Here is a 22,657-nt window from a genome sequence, read left to right on the forward strand (position 1 = left end):
ATTTCGTTTATAGTGATTGAAACTGTTGGACCAGAGTGGTTGGTTTATGAAATAAGGTCAGACCTAGTAATCCGATGCTGCTTTCAGGTGAGCCTTTACAGGCCAAAGGTCTTCGTCTACAGTACCAACAGTATATAAGGTCTCTGTCTACAGTATCATCAGTACACAAGGTCTGTCTACAGTATCATCAGTACACAAGGTCTGTCTACAGTAACATCAGTACACAAGGTTTCTGTCTACAGTATCATCAGTACACAAGGTCTCTGTCTACAGTATCATCAGTACACAAGGTCTCTGTCTACAGTACCATCAGTACATAAGGTCTCTGTCTACAGTATCATCAGTACACAAGGTCTCTGTCTACAGTACCATCAGTACATAAGGTCTCTGTCTACAGTATCATCAGTACACAAGGTCTCTGTCTACAGTACCATCAGTACATAAGGTCTCTGTCTACAGTATCATCAGTACACAAGGTCTCTGTCTACAGTACCATCAGTACATAAGGTCTCTGTCTACAGTATCATCAGTACACAAGGTCTCTGTCTACAGTACCATCAGTACATAAGGTCTCTGTCTACAGTATCATCAGTACACAAGGTCTCTGTCTACAGTACCATCAGTACATAAGGTCTCTGTCTACAGTACCAACAGAACACAAGGTCTGTGTCTACAGTATCAACAGGACACAATGTCCGTCTACAGTACCAACAGTAAACAAGGTCTGTCTACAGTACCGACAGTACATAAGGTCTGTCAACAGTACCAACAGTAAACAAGCTCTGTCTACAGTCCCAACAGTACATAAGATCTCTGTCTATGGTACCAACAGGACATAAGGGCTGTCTACAGTACCAGCAGAACACAAGGTCTGTTGACAGTACCAAAAGTACATAAGGTCTCTATCTACAGTAGCAACAGTACACAAGGTACTGTAGACAGAACTTATGTACCATTGGTACTGTAGACAAACCTTGTGTACTGTTTGTTCTGTAGACAGAGACCTAAAGTGCTGTTGGTACTGTAGCCAGAGACCTTATGTACAGTTGATACTGAAGACAGACCTTGTGTACTGTTTGTACTGGAGACAGATGCCTTATGTACTGTTTGTACTGTAGACAGATACCTTATGTACTGTTTATACTGTAGACAGAGATCTTGTGTTCTGTTGGCACTGTAGACAGACCTTGTGCTCTGTTGGTACTGTAGCCAGAGACCTTATGTACAGTTGATACTGTAGACCGAGACCTTGTGTTCTGCTGGTACTGTAGACAGTACATAAGGTCTCTGTCTACAGTACAAACAGTACATAAGGCATCTGTCTACAGTACAAACAGTACACAAGGTCTCTGTCTACAGTACCAACAGTACATAAGGTCTCTGTCTACGGTACCAACAGCACATTAGGTCTCTGTCTACAGTACAAACAGTACATAAGGTCTGTCTACAGTACCAACAGTACACAAGGTCTGTCTACAGTACACAAGGTCTGTCTACAGTACAAACAGTACATAAGGTCTGTCTACAGTGCCAACAGTACATAAGGTCTGTCTACAGTACCATCAGTACATAAGGTCTGTCTACAGTACCAACAGTACACAAGGTTTGTCTACAGTATCAACAGTACATAAGGTCTGTCGACAGTACCAACAGTACACAAGATCTGTCAACAGTACATAAGCTCTGTCTAAACTACAAACAGTACATAAGGTCTGTCTACAATACCAACAGTACATAAGGTCTCTGTATACGGTACCAACAGCACATTAGGTCTGTCTACAGTACCAACACTACACAAGGTCTGTCTACAGTTCCAACAGTACATAAGGTCTGTATACAGTACAAACAGTACATAAGATCTGTCTACAGTACCAACAGAACACAAGGGCTGTTTACAGTACCAAAAGTACAAAAGGTCTGTCTACAGTACCAAAAGTACACAAGGTCTCTGTCTACATTACCAACAGTACACAAGGTCTGTGTCTACAGTACCAATGGTACATAAGGTCTGTCTACAGGACCATCAGTACATAAGGTCTGTCTACAATACCAACAGTACATAAGGTCTCTCTACAGTATCAACAGTACATAAGGTCTGTCTTCAGGCCCAACAGTACACAAGGTCTCTCTACAGTACATAAGGTCTCTGTCTATGGTACCAACAGTACATAAGGTCGCTGTCTACAGTACCAACAGTACACCCGATCTGTCAACAGTACATAAGCTCTGCCTAAAGTACAAACAGTACATAAGGTCTCTGTCTTCGGTACCAACAGCACATTAGGTCTCTGTCTACAGTACAAACAGAACACAAGGTCTGTTTACAGTACCAAAAGGACATAAGGTCTGTCTACAGTACCCACAGTACACAAGGTCTCTGTCTAAAGTACCATCAGTACATAAGGTCTCTTTCTACAGTACCAACAGAACACAAGGTCTGCCTACAGTACCAACAGTACATAAGGTCTGTCTTCAGTACCAAAAGTACACAAGGTCTCTGTCTACGGTACCAACAGCACATTAGGTCTCTGTCTACAGTACAAACAGTACACAAGGTCTGTCTAACACAAGGTCTGTCTACAGTAACATCAGTACACAAGGTTTCTGTCTACAGTATCATCAGTACATAAGGTCTCTGTCTTCGGTACCAACAGCACATTAGGTCTCTGTCTACAGTACAAACAGTACATAAGATCTGTCTACAGTGCCAACAGTACATAAGGTCTGTCGACAGTACCATCAGTACATAAGGACTCTGTCTACGGTAGCAACAGTACATAAGGTCTGTCTACAGTCCCATCAGTACATAAGGTCTCTGTCTGCAGTACCAACAGTACATAAGGACTGTCTACAGTACCATCAGTACATAATGTCTGTCTACAGTATCAACAGCACATAAGGTCTCTGTCTACAGTATCATCAGTACACAAGGTCTCTGTCTAAAGTACCATCAGTACATAAGGTATCTGTCTACGGTACCAACAGCACATTAGGTCTGTCTACAGTACCAACACTACACAAGGTCTGTCTACAGTACATAAGCTCTGTCTACAGTACCAACAGAACACAAGGACTGTTTACAGTACCAAAAGTACAAAAGGTCTGTCTACAGTACCAACACTACACAAGGTCTGTCTACAGTATCATCAGTACATAAGGTCTCTGTCTTCGGTACCAACAGCACATTAGGTCTCTGTCTACAAGTGCCAACAGTACATAAGGTCTCTCTCTACAGTACCAACAGTACACAGGGTCTCTGTCTACAGTACCAAAAGTACACAAGGTCTCTGTCTACGGTACCAACAGAACATAAGGACTGTCTACAGTACCAACAGTAAACAAGGTCTGTCTACAGTACCAAAAGTACACAAGGTCTGTCTACAGTTCCAACAGTACACAAGGTTTGTGTACAGTACCAACAGTACATAAGGACTCTGTCTACAGTACCGACAGAACACAAGGTCTGTTTACAGTACCAAAAGGACATAAGGTCTGTCTACAGTGCCAACAGTACATAAGGTCTGTCGACAGTACCATCAGTACATAAGGACTCTGTCTACAGTACCAACAGGACACAAGGTTTGTCTACAGTATCAACTTTACATAAGGTCTCTGTCTACAATATCATCAGTACACAAGGTCTGTATACAGTATCATCAGTACACAAGGTCTCTGTCTACAGTATCACAGTACCATCAGTACATAAGGCCTCTGTCTACAGTACCAACAGGACATAAGGTCTCTGTCTACAGCACCAACAGTACACAAGGCCTGTCTACAGTACATAAGGACTGTCTACAGTACCATCAGTACAAAAGGTCTGTCTACAGTACCAACAGGACACAAGGTTTGTCTACAGTATAAACTGTACATAAGGTCTGTCTACAGGACCAACAGTACATAAGGTCTCAGTCTACAGTACCAACAGTACACCCGATCTGTCAACAGTACATAAGCTATGTCTAAAGTACAAACAGTACATACGGTCTCTGTCTACAGTACCAAGAGGACACAAGGTCTGTCTACAGTATCAACAGTCCATAAGGTCTGTCTACAGTATCAACACTACATAAGGTCTCTGTCTACAGTATCACAGTACCATCAGTACATAAGGCCTCTGTCTACAGTACCAACACTACACAAGGACTGTCTACAGTACACAAGGTCTGCCTACAGTACAAACAGTACATAAGGTCTCTGTGTACAGCACCAACAGTACACAAGGCCTGTCTACAGTACATAAGGACTGTCTACAGTACCAACAGTTCATAAGTTCTGTCTACAGTATCAACAGTCCATAAGGTCTGTCTACAGTATCAACTGTACACAAGGTCTGTCTACAGAATCATCAGAACACAAGGTCTGTCTACAGTAACAACAGTACATAAGGTCTGTCGACAGTACCATCAGTACATAAGGTATCTGTCTACGGTACCAACAGCACATTAGGTCTGTCTACAGTACCAACAGGTCATCAGTACATAAGGTCTCTGTCTTCGGTACCAACAGCACATTAGGTCTGTCTACAGTACCAACAGTGCACAAGGTCTCTGTCTACAGTTCCATCAGTACATAAGGTCTCTGTCTACCGTACCCACAGTACATAAGGTCTCTGTCTATGGTACCAACAGTACATAAGGTCGCTGTCTACAGTACCAACAGTAGATAAGGTCTCTGTCTACAGTACCTTCAGTACATAAGGTCTCTGTCTCCAGTATCACCAGTACACAAGGTCTGTCTACGGTACCAACAGTACACAAGGTCTCTGTCTACAGTACCAACAGTACATAAGGTATCTGTCTACAGTACCAACAGTACATAAGGTCTCTGTCTACAGTACCAACAGTACACAAGGTCTGTCTACAGTACATAAGGTCTGTCTACAGTACCAACAGTTCATAAGGTCTGTCTACAGTATCAACAGTACATAAGGTCTGTCTACAGTATCAACAGTACACAAGGTCTGTCTACAGTACATAAGGTCTCTGTCTACAGTACCAACAGTACATAAGGTCTCTGTCTACAGTACCATCAGTGGATCTTTGTCTATGGTACCAACAATACAAAAGGTCTAACTGCAGAAACAGTAGATGCATAAGGTCTATTAGTGCATTTGTGATTTATCAATGGCACCAATGTACGAAAGCACTTAAACTATGGCTCTTACAGTACACTGTGGCTTAAGCTGAGGCACAAACAGCACAAGGTCACTTCAGTAGCATCACCAACCGTACATAGGTGCTTAGACTAGGGCCTCGCCAGTACATGGTAGCTAGCTGTGGCACTAACAGTACATAGGTGCTTAGACTAGGGCCTCACCAGTATATGGTAGCTAGCTGTGGCACTAACAGAACATAGGTGCTTCAACTAGGGCCTCACCAGTATATGGTAGCTAGCTGTGGCACTAACAGTACATAGGTGCTTAGACTAGGGCCTCACCAGTATACGGTAGCTAGCTGTGGCACTAACAGTACATAGGTGCTTCAACAAGGGCCTCACCAGTATATGGTAGCTAGCTGTGGCACTAACAGTACATAGGTGCTTAGACTAGGGCATCACCAGTATATGGTAGCTAGCTGTGGCCCGCACAGTACATAGGTGCTTAGACTAGGGCCTCACCAGTATACGGTAGCTAGCTGTGGCACTAACAGTACATAGGTGCTTAGACTAGGGCATCACCAGTATATGGTAGCTAGCTGTTGCCCCAACAGTACATAGGTACTACAGCACCAAAGTACATGGTTGTTGGAACAACAACAGAAGCAGTACATGTGTGCTGCCAGGACACCAGTCCTTTAGCTATAACACATTAACAGTTAATTGCACCAGCTGGACTAAATCAAGTCCTTATTCCCCTTTTAAAGGTTCACACAGCGTTTCAGACAGTTGTTTCAAGAAAACAGTACCAAGCAAAACATTTTTAATACATACATTACTTTAATTAACATGTATAAAACAATCATGTCCAATAACCCAATGGTCCCCCACCCACATCAGCCCACTTGGCCATACATACCTGACAACATCAGACTTACAATGTCGGGAATGATCATAACAAGTTCCAGCAACAGCATGCATAACTTTCATTCTAAATAACAAGAACAATTGTGTACCCACACACTCTCACCATGGCAATTCATGTTTTATACACGGACACTTGTCTTCGATCAAACAACTTCATTCTGGGCCAATAACAAGTAAATGGTAAATGTAATGGGATACCTCATAATTTGGTGGTACAGCCTTTCAAGCTTCAGCGAACTTATGATGTTTGTCCGATAACTAGTCAATATCATCAGGTCAAGATTTTCTGACGAGGTTTTCTACATCACTCACCCATTTGCCATCCATACAAACTTGCACTACTCACACTGGTACAACTTAAAGACAATGTGTATTTGGGACTGCAGGCAAAGATGTTTACACCGATTCCAGGGAATAATCTAGCTCCCATATTTAGGGGGAAATTTAGCTGGGATTCTTGTTTCAATCATAGATGTTCAATATTTTAACAGATTTTTGATTGCTAGTTTGCTTGGTATCAAAATTACTGATACTGCAGTAAAAAAAGTATTACATAGAGCATAGATTAAACCCCACCACTTCATATAAATATTTTTATTTAATGCTTACAAACAAGAAATTATAATGAAAATAAATACTGAAGTTTCTCAATTCCTTGATATACACCTACAAAAACTACCAGCTTGACTGTATTGTTTTGTAATAATTTCATTTTTCACATTATGTTAAGGCAGACAAACAAAGTTAGCACTTAATGACGGTTCTCAAGAGTAAATTTATAAAAAATCTTCCTTTCAATAACTCAACAAAGCACTATAAGCAGACTTTCATCTCCTTGTGGAAAACTGAACACATCTCGACTTGTAAATAATACAATCCCATGCTCCTTTAGCACCATCAGCCAACATAACAATACAAGTCCTTCACTGACCCTCGAAGGGAAAACTCCATCATACGCATTCTCAAATGATCAGATATTTGTTTTATTTCTTTTCAAACTAAGTGGACAATTTTCATTTGGAATTTTATCAATTTACTTCTTATAAAAAGGACTATCAACTGAAAGTGACCAAACAATTATTAAATAATAACAAATATAAATCACAGAAGAATCCTTGTAAACAAAATTACAATATTGGCAACAAAACAGAATTCAAAGTAGCACTTATCTTATCAAGGCATATCTTCATTATTCACGATATCAATCCATTAATGTACCTTTACCGCTTCAGAACTGATCTTATCCTGGTCTTATAAAACCATTCTCACAGAATTTAGCTTAAAAATAAATATTCTCTCCTTGAAAAGAAATTTATACATCCCCTTGAAATGAAAGTACAATGAAATTTTACAATAGCGAGTATTTTCAAAGCAATTACTGTACATGACGGATTATACAACACCGCGTCTATAGCCTAATGAGGGTACGTAAGAGGTGGTCCTTCAACATAAAGAAGAAATTTTCCTGAGGTGTTCATATAGCATCAACAAAATTATGAAATTTTCAAGGTAAAATGTACAAAACCTGTAAATAATAATGAATACCAAACTGAATCCAGAAACTTCTGTTGGATCATCATGCCAGAGAATAGAGATTACTGTACTTAAGGTAAACAGTTATCTTTGGTGAAGTTTTTAAACATTACTCCCCCCACACACCCCCCCAAAAAAAAACCTATGAAGACTTTTGAGATATAGCAATCAGTAAATAGCAAAAAAAAATAAAAAAAATTGAATGAGTATTACAAAATATCTGCACTATATATACTGCAATTGATTCTAGAAAAGTTCACAAAATAAACAAAAACAACAATTTCATATTTTTTATAACTAAAATCAATGCTGAGAATGAAGATTGAGTACCAATTACTTCAGATGTGTGAAACCATTTAAAGTAAATGCAATAGACCTATCATACAGTTCAATTGTATGTACTCGGAACAGCTTCCAAACACATGCAAAGCAACCATGCAGAACAAATTGGGAAAGTCCTTGCTTCCATACACAATATTTACTGCACACAAAACTAATTTGCACCAAACAACGATAACCAATTATGCAAACAGTATTGCCACATCTGTTCATGGTGGATACGATCAAGACTTTAACAAGCTCTCTCCACCGACCAGCGGAATTTTAACATTGCAGTCCTCTCACCACACAAACACACACACTCCCTGTGACCTGATAACAGTGTGCACCGGGGTCTCAATCATTTACACACAGCTGAACCTTAGTAGTCTGGGAATTGATATCTCTACACGCCTTAACCTAATTCTTCTTCCAAATTTAACAGTTGTAAAAGGCGTCCTTTGGAGAACATATCGGTAAGTGAAAAAATTATTTACAATATATCTCTAAACCTTGATTGTCACTAATTAAAATTGTAATTAACTATAGTCACAATTACATGATAGGGGCATTTTCTGTGCAATAGAGTTTTGATAATTTTTTCAGAGAGATTACAAAGGAAATATTCCCCGAGACAGTATTACTGACAACTTACGATAATATATCTGCTAAGCAAACAGTATTACCAACAACTTTAGATGATATCTGCTAAGTAGTCTACGTGCACAAGTGAGGCAAGACTTGGTCGAAATTCCTGGTTTTGACTGTCTATTTGTTCAACTGTATATCAATGTCACAATACTAGTCATACATCACAAAATATATGCCCTGCACAAACATGACATGAATTTGTTCATGTGTACTATCATTCTGCATCCTTGTTCTTGCTGGTCAATACAGTCAACCACTTGCTGTAGCGAGGAGACTGTGACGGGCCTCTGGGAACCAACACGAGCTCAGCACATATTATTGCTAGTCTTTACTCTGGAAGATGTACAAGTTATTGGTGGCGGCCACAGCCAGAATGTTTTCGTTGGGATGCCAAGCAGTATGCAGGATTTTCTTGTTGAAGTCCAGACAGTCGACACTGATCTCTTCCTTCTTGCGTTTGCCACCTGTACACACTTTGCGTGGCTTCAGCACTGTACGAGGTTTCATGTTCTCTCTGCTTGCCTCTAGTGTCGTGTCACGCTTGGATTCACGGTCAAACATTCTATAGAAGTTGTTGTAGGAGCCCGTCATAATGTGCCTATAAGAAAAAGAAAAGGATGGAATTTACTGGTAGCCATTCACAATCTGAATTCAGACATAATTTTCTAGTTAATTGGTATCATAAATCCACAAGATCATATCAGAGACGGTATGTTAACAACAAGTCACAAAACACAAGCCAATATCTAGATCATATCTTCCAAAAAGATAATCAAGAGTTTGGAAATATGTAACATCAAAATTTTACATCATACCATGGATGTTTTAAATGCATCACAACATTTCAAGACCAACTGGTCCCTTGGTCAAGCTACGACTCCGTAGCTCGAGAGAGAGGGACCAATCAGTCCTGAAACGTGACCTTTCAGTCTTGTAAAGAAATCAATAATTTAAGATCGTATTGTGCGGATTCAAAAAAGTAAACAATGACCAGTTGAAAGAGAATTGTACTTTTTAAACATGTACGGATTTTGCTCAATATCAAAGTAAAGCTTAGTACTTGGTATTTTTGTAGATGATAAATCAAAATTTCAATGATTCATGCATTTATTACATGGAAACAAAAAATTGGCGGTGTAAACAGAGAAAAGTGGCCATACCATAACATGTCCAATTAAACAGTAGCATTAAATGGCCAGTGTAAATACACTTAAGACAACACTACATTTTTTACCTGTCGTCGCCACTCCATGAACACTCAAACTTGTCAAAGATGCAGTCATTTTCGTATAGAGAGCATAATTTGCTGCGCAGGTATTCATGCACCTGGTAGGTTTCTATAGGTTTTGTGTCCATATGTAAATCCCAAACTTTCACAGACAAGTAATCTCTTGTCACCATGTAACGTCCATTATGACTAAATTTTACATCTGATATACTGGAAATAATTTCAGAAAAGAAACTCCTATTGGTGGGATCTTCCGGCTCCTCAAACACTGCAAGAAGAAAGCATTTTTGTTATCATAAATTTGAACATTGTACCTAATAATTGCATATTTAGGAACATCAGAACCACAAAAACACAAAAAGCACTTATTCTTGTCAAAAGCAGACATTATGGTGCGGTGCGTTTTAAAGGAAGCTTCAAGGATGTAATCATTGTGTGATGCTGTCTGCTACATCATCAAGCTGCTACGGTGTTGACACATGCAGGTTAATTTCAAAGTTAATTTTAGTTTATGAATTATATTGTTTAAGTGACTATATGATATTTATCATACACAGTAGTTTCATTATGAAAATATAAAATATAGATTGTTTAGTTGTCTATAGTAATGTTACAAGGTATGTTTATATTATATACCTGTAGGTTAATTAGACATGCGAGGAAACATAAAATGCAAAAACAAATTTACAAGATTTGTATATTGTAAATTTTATCTTGTTCATGTTTCCTATTTTTGACATCTAAAACAGTCATCAATGTTTTCTACTTTGCAGCCATATGTATCATGATTGTTTTAAGAGAGAAGACAAATTTAAAGTTTGATAACTTTTGTCTAATCCCTTTTGTGTTTTTGCAAATAAAATATATTTAAATCAAACAAAAATATCAATTTCACATTTGAAATTAAAAGCCAACACCCCAAAAGTCAGGTTTGACTTTCAACTCTTACAATTAGGCTAGAGGTGGAACTTACATCGACACTACCATACCCTTGTATAAATATCAACTTAATCTGATCAGGGGTTAGTAATATATATCTTTAAATCAAGATTTTTTTACTTCAACAAAAGGGGTCAAGTTTGAGCTCTGACCCTTTCATCTTGTCTGATGTTCCCATGACAACCAAAATTTGATCAAATGTAGAACTTGAAGAAACCATAGGTGTCAATCTTAAATTTATCCATTTAGGGCTTCATGTGATATCTTGTACACAACCATTTTACCAGACACATGGACTAACGCATCGACAAAGTGATTACTATTAATCATTTGTACTACCTTAACCCTTTCAACCCTATGAAACTTTAATAGACTCTACCATGCATTGATCTGGATAAGTCCATTATGGTCTACAGTGGTGAAAGGGTTAACCTACAGGTGGGCATAATAATGAAATTTAATATCTGCTTGAATTCCAATATAACAGCCAGCTTGGTGTTGGCGAAAACATCCAACACAATTTTTAACAGGATTTTTGGTCTGTTTTTTGGTAAAGAAGAGATCAGTTTTCTGATACTTACATTTGGCATGTTTGTCACACAAAGCTTGTTGGCGCATATCACAAAGTCTAATTGTCCCTTTACTACTACTATACACAAATAAGTTACAGTCCAGAGGGTGAAACTCGGCTGCCGTGATGACCTCGGTCAACTCCTCCATGTTCGCTGGCTTGATGTCAACGATGTCTTGTGGTGGTCAAGGAAATTTGATAAATATTTTCTGACATTCTTTTTTTGAAAAGAAACTGCTACACAATAACCATAATGCACAATCGACAAATTTTAACATAACATCAAGGACAGGTCAGTATTGTACTTAATATGTATATACCATAGCTGCCGTGACACAAGCACGAGACGGAGCCTCCAACTCTAGCATGCGAAGATACTTTGAAACAGGAGGTTCAGCCAACATTTTAAGTAATGAACAACATAATTTTTTGCACCTTTTCCTTGTTAAAGAATACGGAAAACTACATAAAAGATGTTCCTCTAGTTATTAAATGAAGTTGTCATTCTGAAAAAAATGTCTGCAAAGTCCGGGGCTGATTAGTTCACATGGAAGACCCAGCACGAATAACCTTACATTTTGATGTTCCTGTTTTTATCTATATACTGATACTACAAAAGTCAACAGTACAAATGTCTGGACAGGATTTCAATGAATCTGTATAATGGAGGTGGGTATTGCAACTAATTTTCTCATTTCAAACTTACTGCAATACTGCAATTTATTGTATTCAGAAAAAAATCTGTGCATTTCAATAATTTTATATGGAAAATAGCAAATGTGAGTTAAGTTTCGTGTGCTCAAGTGATAAATTAATAAAATCAAAGCAAGCGCCACTGAATGGAGACTCACAAAAATATACCTCCCCCACCCCACCCCCGTTGATCATTAACCTTGATATCAACCCCCAAATCAGGCGGAGAAGTTTATATCATCATACCAAAGCAGAAAGTGAATTAAATATGTTTTAGGACTAATAAGATGTCTTGTTCACAATTTATTTTACGAAAGGATGGACATACAAAGTCACAACCAAAACAATTTGTCCGCAAAGTCCGGGGCTGGTTTGTTCACATGGAAGACCCAGCACGAATAACCTTACATTTTGATGTTCCTGTTTTTATCTATATACTGATACTACAAAAGTCAACAGTACAAATGTCTGGACAGGATTTCAATGAATCTATAATTAAGGTGGGTATTGGAAGTAATTTTTATATTTCAATTTTAGGGAATACTGCAGTGCATTATATTTCAAGAAATTATGTGCATTTTTTCAACTATTTTATATGGAAAATAGAAACTGGGAGGTAGTTCAGTTTGCTCCAGTGGTAAGTTGAAAATTACTTTATATATAAATCAAAGCGATTGCCATTGAGTCTCAAATATTAACTTTGTCTGTGACCTTTAATTTGGCCCTTGAATCTTGATTGTTGACCACCAAAATCTATTAAACCTTGTGTAGAGTTCAATATTACCATACCACGGCACAAAATAAATTTAATATGTTCTTGGGTTCACGATTTAACGAAGGATTGACATACAAAAAATGCCACCAAAACAATTTGTCCTTACATTTTGATGTTCCTGTTTTTATCTATATACCGATACTACAAAAGTCAACAGTACAAATGTCTGGACAGGATTTCAATGAATCTATAATTAAGGTGGGTATTGGAAGTAATTTTTATATTTCAATTTTAGGGAATACTGCAGTGTATTATATTTCAAGAAATTATGTGCATTTTTTCAACTATTTAATATGGAAAATAGAAAATGGGAGGTAGTTCAGTTTGCTCCAGTGGTAAGTTGAAAATCACTTTATATAAATCAAAGCGATTGCCATTGAGTCTCAAATATTAACTTTGTCTGTGACCTTTAATTTGGCCCTTGAATCTTGATTGTTGACCACCAAAATCTATTAAACCTTGTGTAGAGCTCAATATTACCATACCAACGCACAAAGTAAATTAAATATGTTCTTGGGTTCACGATTTAACGAAGGATTGACATACAAAAAATGCCACCAAAACAATTTGTCCGCAAAGTCCGGGGCTGGTTTGTTCACATGGAAGACCCAGCACGAATAACCTTACATTTTGATGTTCCTGTTTTTATCTATATACTGATACTACAAAAGTCAACAGTACAAATGTCTGGACAGGACTTCAATTAATCTGTATAATGAAGGTGGGTATTGCCAGTAATTTTCATATTTAAAACTTACTGCAATATATTTTATTCAGAAAAAAATCTGTGCATTTCAATAATTTTATATGGAAAATAGCAAATGTGAGTTAAGTTTCGTGTGCTCCAGTGGTAAATTTATAAAATCATAGCAAGTGCCACTGAATGGAGGCTCACATAAATATAAACACACCCCTCCTTTACCTTCGATAATTTAATAACTTTGATTATCAACCCCAAATCAGGTGTAGAACTTCATATCATCATACCACAGCACAAAGTGAATTAAATATGTTCTAGGACTAATAAGATGTCTTGTTCTCAATTTATTTTTACGAAGGACGGACATACAGTCACGCCCAAAACAATTTGTCCGCAAAGTCCGGGGCTGGTTAGTTCACATGGAACACCCAGCACGAATAACCTAACATTTTGATGTTCCTATTTTTATCTATATACTGATACTACAAAAGTCAAAAGTACAAATGTCTAGACAGGATTTCAATGAATCTGTATATTGCAAGTAATTTTCATATTTTAAATTTAGGGAATACCGCAGTGTATTATATTTCAAGCAATTATGTGCATTTTTCAACTATTTTATATGGAAAATAGAAAATGTGAGGTAGTTCAACTTGCTCAAGTGGTGAGTTGAAAATCATTTTATATAAATCAAAGTGATTGCCACTGAGTGATGGCTCACATAGATATACCCCTCCTCGATAATAAACTTTGTCTGTGATATTTAATTTGGTCCTTGAATCTTGATTGTTGACCACCAAAATCTATTAAACCTGGTGTAGAGCTTAATATTACCATACTACTGCACAAAGTGAAACAAATATGTTCTGGGGTTCACGAGTTGTCTTGTAAACAGTAATTTTACGAAGAATTGACATACAAAAATCACGACCAAAACAATTTGTCCGCAAAGTCCGGGGCTGGTTAGTTCACATGGAAGACCCAGCACGAATAACCTTACATTTTGATGTTCCTGTTTTTATCTATATACTGATACTACAAAAGTCAACAGTACAAATGTCTGGACAGGACTATAATCAAGAATAGTCTATTGTGCAAAAAAACCAGTTGAATTTATCACAGAACTATGAAAGTAACTGACTTCCTATCAATAGGAAATGGGGCAAAGCATTGCATGTGCAAGTTAAGTACATTTTCAATTCAAAAATTGATAACATTTTTATTTTTTAAAACCCCATGATGTATCTATCTAAACAAAATGTTTTTTAAAAGCTTGATAGAAACTTGTGTCTTGATCCTTTTTCACACTTCAGATTCAATCAAATATTGTATCAAAATGATATATAAATTTGTATACATCGTAATTAAGGATACTGAAACTCTGGTCAGTCACTTCCAGGTGCCAGAGGTTGATTCTCAAATCATCTGCCGACAGGTAGGTTTCCTGGTCACTGTTAATGGATATGGAGTTGATGTGATAGGTATGAGCATTTGCAAATATTCTACGAGGACTAGCTTCCACCATCAATTCCATAGGCTTAAACATTGGCACCCGTAACGTTGTCACAGTCGAAGGATCTCGCATAATGCCTGCCTCATCCTTCAGGTTGTAGCCTTCGGGCCTCTTGTCTCTTTCAGTAACTTTCCACAGCTTTATAGTTTTATCTGCAACCAACCAATAGTAATTAAACATAAGATTACCAATCCCAACAACTATCTTTAATTCCTAATCTAATATTTACTACAAAAGACCATTTTTCAAGACAAAGACTCTCGGGCCACTAAAGCATTTCTTTTTAAAACTTTCTAACCTATTTGAGTTGGCAATTTTTTTATAAGCATTGTTGGAGTTCTCATCCCTACTTCATTTCAAACGTTTATTCTATATAAAATACTTCAAACCTGCCGCCCCTCTCCACCCTGTAACATGACAAAGCATTTACTGGTTAGAAAGCATTCATTATCAACTATCATAAGCCTATGAATGAGTCCATTAGGACTGCACGTGTTTATGCATTGTTCTCGGATACATTTTTTCACAATAAAATGCAGCCGACAAGATTCTCTGGTCATGGTGAATATGGTACATCTAAATCTTGGTACATCAAATGAGCTTTACTGATCAAGTCATCTTCATGATCTTTACTTTATTCTTCACTTTTGTCAGTGCGCTTATTGATAATCAGGTATCAAGCCATCCTCGCTATCCAGGAGTTACGCTCACATTCGCTCTCTACACCCCTGGAATATGTCATAACAAAATTGAAGGCACCAAGATGGCTGTTTGATTGGTCTCGGGTAAAAAAACCTGACCAATCGCTAGGCTGATACATGTCCTTTGAAAATTACAAAGGATCGACATGTACATCAAAGGATCAAACTAGCCTTCTCATCTCATCCATAAGGCATTGCACACTGAGTCTTTGATTTTGCTATGATATATTCCAGGGGTGCAGAGAGCGAAAGTGAGTGTAACCCCTGGATATTGAGGAGGTGAGTGTAACCCCTGGATATTGAGGCGAGTGTAACCCCTGGATGTTGAGGCGAGTGTAACCCCTGGATATTGAGGAGGCGAGTGTAACCCCTGGATATTGAGGATGCGAGTGTAACCCCTGGATATTGAAGAGGTGAGTGTAACCCCTGGATATTGAGGATGCGAGTGTAACCACTGGATATTGAGGATGCGAGTGTAACCCCTGGATATTGAGGTGAGTGTAACCCCTGGATATTGAAGAGGTGAGTGTAACCCCTGGATATTGAGGATGTGAGTAACCCCTGGATATTGTAGAGGTGAGTGTAACCCCTGGATATTGAGGAGGTGAGTGTGACCCTTGGATATTGAGGAGGTGAGTGTAACCCCTGGATATTGAGGTGAGTGTAACCCCTGGATATTGAGGATGTGTCAAGCAAGGTCATGAGTTGAAATGAACATTTCTTTCAATACAATTTTTTGGTAATGACACATAGTAACTTCCATAAAAGGAAAAGTACAACAGACTCGAATGAACCTTTGAATCATAATAAAACAATTTGTCCGCAAAGTCCGGGGCTGGTTAGTTCACATGGAAGACCCAGCACGAACTACCTTACAATTTGATGTTCCTGTTTTTATCTATATACCGATACTACAAAAGTCAACAGTACAAATGTCTGAACAGGTTTTCAATGAATCGTGATAATGAAAATGGGTATTGAAAGTAATTTTCATATTTCAAACTTACTGCAATATATTTTATTCAGAAAAAAACCTGTGCAATATTTTTTTATGGAAAATAGCAAATGTGAGTTAAATTTCGTGTGCTCCAGTAGTAAATTTATAAAACCAAAGCAAGCGCCACTGAATGGAGGCTCACATAAATATACCCCCCCCCCCCCTTACCTTTGATCATTAGCCTTGATTGTCAACCCCCAAATCAGGTGTACAACTTCATAGCATCATATCACAGCACAAAGTGAATTAAATATGTTCTAGGAGTTATAAGATTTCTTGTGCATAACATTTTTTTTATGAAGGATGGACATACAAAGTCACAACTAAAACAATTTGTCCGCAAAGTCCGGGGCTGGTTTTTTCACATGGAAGACCCAGCACGAATAACCTTACATTTTGATGTTCCTGTTTTTATCTATATACTGATACTACAAAAGTCAACAGTACAAATGTCTGGACAGGATTTCAATGAATCTGTATAATGAAGGTGGGTATTGCAAGTAATGTTCATATTTTAAATTTAGGGAATACTGCAGTTGTATTATATTTCAAGAAACTGCATTTTTCAACTATTTTATATGAAAAATAGAAAATGTGAGGTAGTTCAACTTGCTCCAGTGGTAAGTTGAAAATCATTTCATATAAATCAAAGCAATTGCCACTGAGTGATGACTCACATAGATATACCCCTCCTCAAAAATAAACTTTGTCTGTGACCTTTAATTTGGTCCTTGAATCTTGATTGTTGACCACCGAAATCTATTAAACCTTGTGTAGAGCTCAATATTACCATACCACCGAACAAAGTGAATTAAATATGTTCTGGGGTTCACGAGTTGTCTTGAAACAATAATTTTACGAAGAATTGACATACAAAAATCACGACCAAAACAATTTGTCCGCAAAGTCCGGGGCTGGTTAGATCACATGGAAGACCCAGCAAGAAAAACCTTACATTTTGATGTTCCTGTTTTTATCTATATACCGATACTACAAAAGTCAACAGTTCAAATGTCTGAACAGGTTTTCGATGAATCTAGATAATGAAGGTGGGTATTGAAAGTAATTTTCATATTTCAAATTTAGGGTTAAACTGCAGTGTATTATATCTCAAGAAATTATGTGCATTTTTCAACTATTTTATATGGAAAATAGAAAATTGGAGGTAGTCAGTTTGCTCCAGTGGTAAGTTGAAAATCATTTTATATAAATCTAAGCGATTGCCATCGAGTCTCAAAAATTAACTTTGTCTGTGACCTTTAATTTGGCCCTTGAATCTTGATTGTTGACCACCGAAATCTATTAAACCTTGTGTAGAGCTCAATATTACCATACCACCGCACAAAGTGAATTAAATATGTTCTGGGGTTGACGAGTTGTCTTGAAACAATAATTTTACGAAGGATTGACATACAAAAAATGCCACCAAAACAATTTGTCCGCAAAGTCCGGGGCTGGTTAGTTCACATAGAAGACCCAGCACGAATAACCTTACATTTTGATGTTCCTGTTTTTATCTATATACTGATACTACAAAAGTCAACAGTACAAATGTCTGGACAGGATTTCAATGACACACATGTGGATGAATGCACCAACAGTGTTGGAACTTGACGACAGACCTGTGTAGACAAACATGAAAAACACTTTTGGTCTTTGGAAATCATTAACGACTATTCCTTCCAATGTATGTTATTAACTCACATAATTTCTCAATCTATGCTATCAAGCACTAAGTACATGCAAGTAAAATTTCTTGGGTCAATATATGTTCTTTGAAAATTTCAGTAGATCCATTAAAAATAATCCTCTACATAGAAGAACATTGTAAATTCTAACATTACTGACAAAGCAATCACTCAATAAGTGGGGGATATGAATTTAGAAAATTTCACAACAATGCAAGCTAAATTGGGATAAAATAATTTCACTAGTCAAGACACAATTTCTGTAAGATGATTTATATCATAACAAAACTTAAACCCTCCAAATTTCATTAAACATGTTTGCAATATATTGCTATATTATAATCATATTGCAATATATTATGCCCATTCCTACTCTAAAACAAGGGCTTAATTTCTATTTGATCAGACAGATATTTTTTGTCATTTATTAATTACCTTTGATTGCAAATACTTTCTTTTTGAAACATTTCTTTACATTTCTAACATTTACTAGGTTATTTACACACCATTAGTAGAGAGTAGAAAATTAGCAGGATTGGTCCTCTTCATCCAAAGAATCTTGTTAATTTTCTCTTCAATTTCTAAACTTTTCAGATAATCAAACTCTGGCTCGTGACTCTGGAAGGTGCTGTACACATTATATTCCCCACGAAGAGGCAGTCCAATCTTGCCCTAAAATAAAAACATCATAAGTGCAGTTTATATAACCACTTTATTAAAGACTACATGGTTTTTTTTACATTTAGAGAGAATCTCCTGAATCCAAAGACTGTTGTTTTTTTTGTGTGTTTTACGTCCTATTTACAGCTATGGTCCTTTAAGGACATGCCAGGTTTTGATGGTGGAGGAAAGGTGGAATTCCCGGAGAAATACCATCGACCAACAGCTAGTACCTGGCGACTGCCCCACGTAGGTCTCAAACCCGCGTGTAGGAGGGCTAGTGGTAACCGTTGCCCCTAGTGTTTTATTTTGAGCAGCATATAATATATTTCAAGAGCAGATATTGTATGCTTCTAAAAATATAGTTGACAATTTTTTAATTTGGCTTGTTCATGATTCTCAAAACTAACGAGACCAATAGCTTAAGATGCTCGCTGCAATGTCACCATTATCTGCACAGTGATTGTTTTGCTGTGTTTTACGGACTGTTTCCCCTAGCTAAAAAGTGCCTTATTTCCCCAAAATGACCAAAAACTGTGGATTATATTCCCGAATTCCAATACAAATAATGCTTTATTTCCCCAATACATAAAGGAACAGTCTGTTGCAAAAATTTAGGTAACAAAAACACTGATACATTGATTATTGATATAAAGAAATGACGTTTTACAGGGAACGATATTTAACTTTATTTTACTAAAATGAGAAAACAAATTATGACTTACAAAATCAATAGTGATGGCCTGATGATCAATTATAATCGAAAAATGATTAGTTTGTGCTTTCAGAATCTGATTATCAATTACGTATCCAACAATCGATATATATATGTATAGTGTCAAATGTATACAATGTAATATATGCATTGACAATCATTTACTCGGATAATTTGTATGTGATTGTTGAAAATGTAGAAATCACTTTGTAGAGTCCCATACAATGATAAAGCAACTGATCATCAATTGTTTCACTACATCCAATAACAAACCAATTATTGACGATGATTTTTTTTAACTTATTTGCCCATCAAAACTCATCAACCATGTTACTCCAACAATGTTAGAGGTTTTACACGGCGAAAAACTTTTGACAGGTGCCGCGTAACCTCTAACTGCCCATAGCTGATTTTCCCGATGCTGACGATCACATTTTCAAAGTTGATCACATAATACAAAAATGGATTACATGTAATGTTTCACAAGCAGAATACAAACAAACTCCGTATCATTTCGTTCCGTTTGAAACCCCCCCTGCTATTTTGTATTCATCCAGAAGCCATGTTTTAAATGTAGGTCAGAGATGTGCTACAACGACATGGACATGTATTTTGAGTGCTCTATTCCGTAATATAATATATATTTGTGTCTGTGACATACATATGAGATCTATATTATATAACCCGTGAGTAGACATCGTTGTCATGAACTGTTAACCACTTAAGTGAGTTTTTCAAGCCGATTTTGTTCCGCCCGGATTTTGGGCGGAAACTGCATCAAAGAATTAGTGCTTCGGAAATGAGAGGTCGCAGTCGGCAAAATCATATCCGATTGAAAAAAGGCCGACCAGCGGCCTCTCATGTTATGGGAGTACAACCATGTTGGAGTTATAATCTGGGTGGAAGCCCAAAACTCGAGTGGTTGGACAGGTGACCCCATACTTTTTCATGTCCACCTTCGGAACTGAATCCTTTGCTATATAGAATATAGACAGATGCCTGGCGAAAAAACTTTATTAGTCAAGAAAATATCGAATATTGTAAGATTATACACCCATGTCAGTGTAAAATTATATAAATTACTGAAAATTACAAGAAAAATGAGGGTTTAACATCCAGTTCACAGCTAGGGTCATTTAAGGACGTGCCCTAAATGTGTGTACGGTAATGTATGTAATTGCATGCGTGTGTCTGCACATAGGAGGCAGGTTATAAGGGAAGCGACACCTACATTTTTCAGAAGTTGTCCATTATGTTTGATACCTGTAAAATTGCATTACCTTATCGCGCTGGAAAATGACAACACGTCCACCTTTGTCACCTGTAGCCAGGAGGTCACCATCATTGTTAAATTCTACACAGGATATAATGTCAGCTACAAAAAACAATACAAGATAAATTAGTATTTCGATGGAAGTCGAAAAAGGGAGGAATATTTGTCTGTGCATTCTCATTCAAACATTGAGTGCAATACTACCAAGAAATTAATGTAACACAAAGTCTGTACCTATACATATATGAATGAATAACTTTTAGATTATATCACTTTCATAAAATATTAATTTTACAATTTATTATCAATATAATATAATTGACCACGAAGTTATCACATTATTTTAATTCTATATTGCAAGTCTTATTATATACGTATCTGCTATAATCGTCAAGTTTATAAAAAGCTTGTGCGAAACAAATTTTATTTCATCTCCAACAGGAGACAAATTACAATATCAGTTTCTGTAGAAATCAACAGATGAACTAAATTTCACCACTTTATCAGGAAAATGAACTAATGTGACAAAGTGATGATTAAATAACATGTCACCAGAAGGATTAGGACTGATCAAATTGCTTAAAGTACTTAAGAGGTCAGGGCAACATTTCATGATTAAAACTGATAATGTTTCTCTTAATACCGACTTTGCAAGGCCAAATCTTGGTAATTTCCATCAATGTAAAGAAACAGGAAACGAAAACCAAATCTCATTGCGATACTGTACATAGCTGTAACATGGCCAAACGAATTGGGGCTACCGGCTACTTGCGAGTTAACACGGTGAATAGATATACTTAAGGCTAAGTCATACCTGAACCACAGGTGATAATTTTAAAATATTCAGCACTATAAACTGAGTGGGAGTTGCCAAGAGTAGACCACTCAAACGCAATACAAAATATTAAAATGTATCAAACAAAATGTTCATATTATACCAGGTCTGAAATGATAATAACATCACTGGACGGATACAGTAGTTTCTCACGCATGTAATTTACTCTACTACAATAGACATGTGTTTACCTTATATCAAAATCATTATGGGATTGACCAGACATTAGGATTAAATATAGTCAACAAAATAAAATTGGCAAATACAACTTAAATGTAAGGTAATATTGCAACACGTGGTTTAGAATGTAACCAGTAAATGATCCGACACTGTTATTTCTTACAAGACATCACTGTAGTGTATTATGCATAATTTGCACATTATATATGTCGACAAATCGAAATCAATCGATAGGTAGACAACTGTACGTCTCGATACTAATCAATTTGGTCTCGTTCGATGACATGACATACGTTCTGTAACGTCTTCAGTCTCGATAGCTCCCTTCACTTGCGAAAAACACCACTGAATATCCCCACCATTGCCTGAAACGAAAAGATGATAATTGCTAAAAATAAATTACATCGTCAACATTTACACATAGTAATACGGAAATGAGATGACAAGCAAGAGCAGACTCGGATTTCATTCTTACCCGCCATCATGAGAAGAAAATATGGATCCTAGAATTAAGAATACTGTTATAAAATTGCATTCATTTCATTGGGAAGTCTACCAAAGGCTATATTACTCCTCGATGACATTGGAATGGCAGGCGGTATATCCCGCTCATTCAAATCAATATGGCGCACTATGGCCGAAAGTTCAAGGATATGACGTCAG

General features: G+C 37.1%; 1 protein-coding gene and 1 long non-coding RNA gene across 2 annotated transcripts; one reads left to right on the forward strand and one right to left on the reverse strand.

The window, feature by feature from the left end:
• Nucleotides 1-1,277: 1,277 nt before the first annotated feature.
• On the forward strand, nt 1,278-6,187 carry LOC110462151. The gene is made up of 2 exons (XR_002464239.1): nt 1,278-1,467; nt 4,875-6,187. It is a non-coding gene; the product is annotated as an uncharacterized LOC110462151 (long non-coding RNA).
• On the reverse strand, nt 5,920-22,657 carry LOC110462138 (serine/threonine-protein phosphatase 2A 55 kDa regulatory subunit B alpha isoform-like). The gene is made up of 8 exons (XM_021515985.1): nt 22,470-22,657; nt 22,288-22,359; nt 20,987-21,081; nt 18,838-19,003; nt 14,807-15,097; nt 11,275-11,439; nt 9,761-10,022; nt 5,920-9,124 (listed from the first exon to the last, which is right to left on the reverse strand). Exons 1-8 carry the CDS (start codon nt 22,477-22,479, stop codon nt 8,848-8,850), a joined length of 1,338 nt encoding a protein of 445 aa, XP_021371660.1. The 5' UTR covers nt 22,480-22,657; the 3' UTR covers nt 5,920-8,847.

The sequence above is a fragment of the Mizuhopecten yessoensis genome, unplaced genomic scaffold (genome assembly GCF_002113885.1).
Source record: "Mizuhopecten yessoensis strain PY_sf001 unplaced genomic scaffold, ASM211388v2 scaffold1429, whole genome shotgun sequence".
Classification (NCBI taxonomy): domain Eukaryota; kingdom Metazoa; phylum Mollusca; class Bivalvia; order Pectinida; family Pectinidae; genus Mizuhopecten; species Mizuhopecten yessoensis.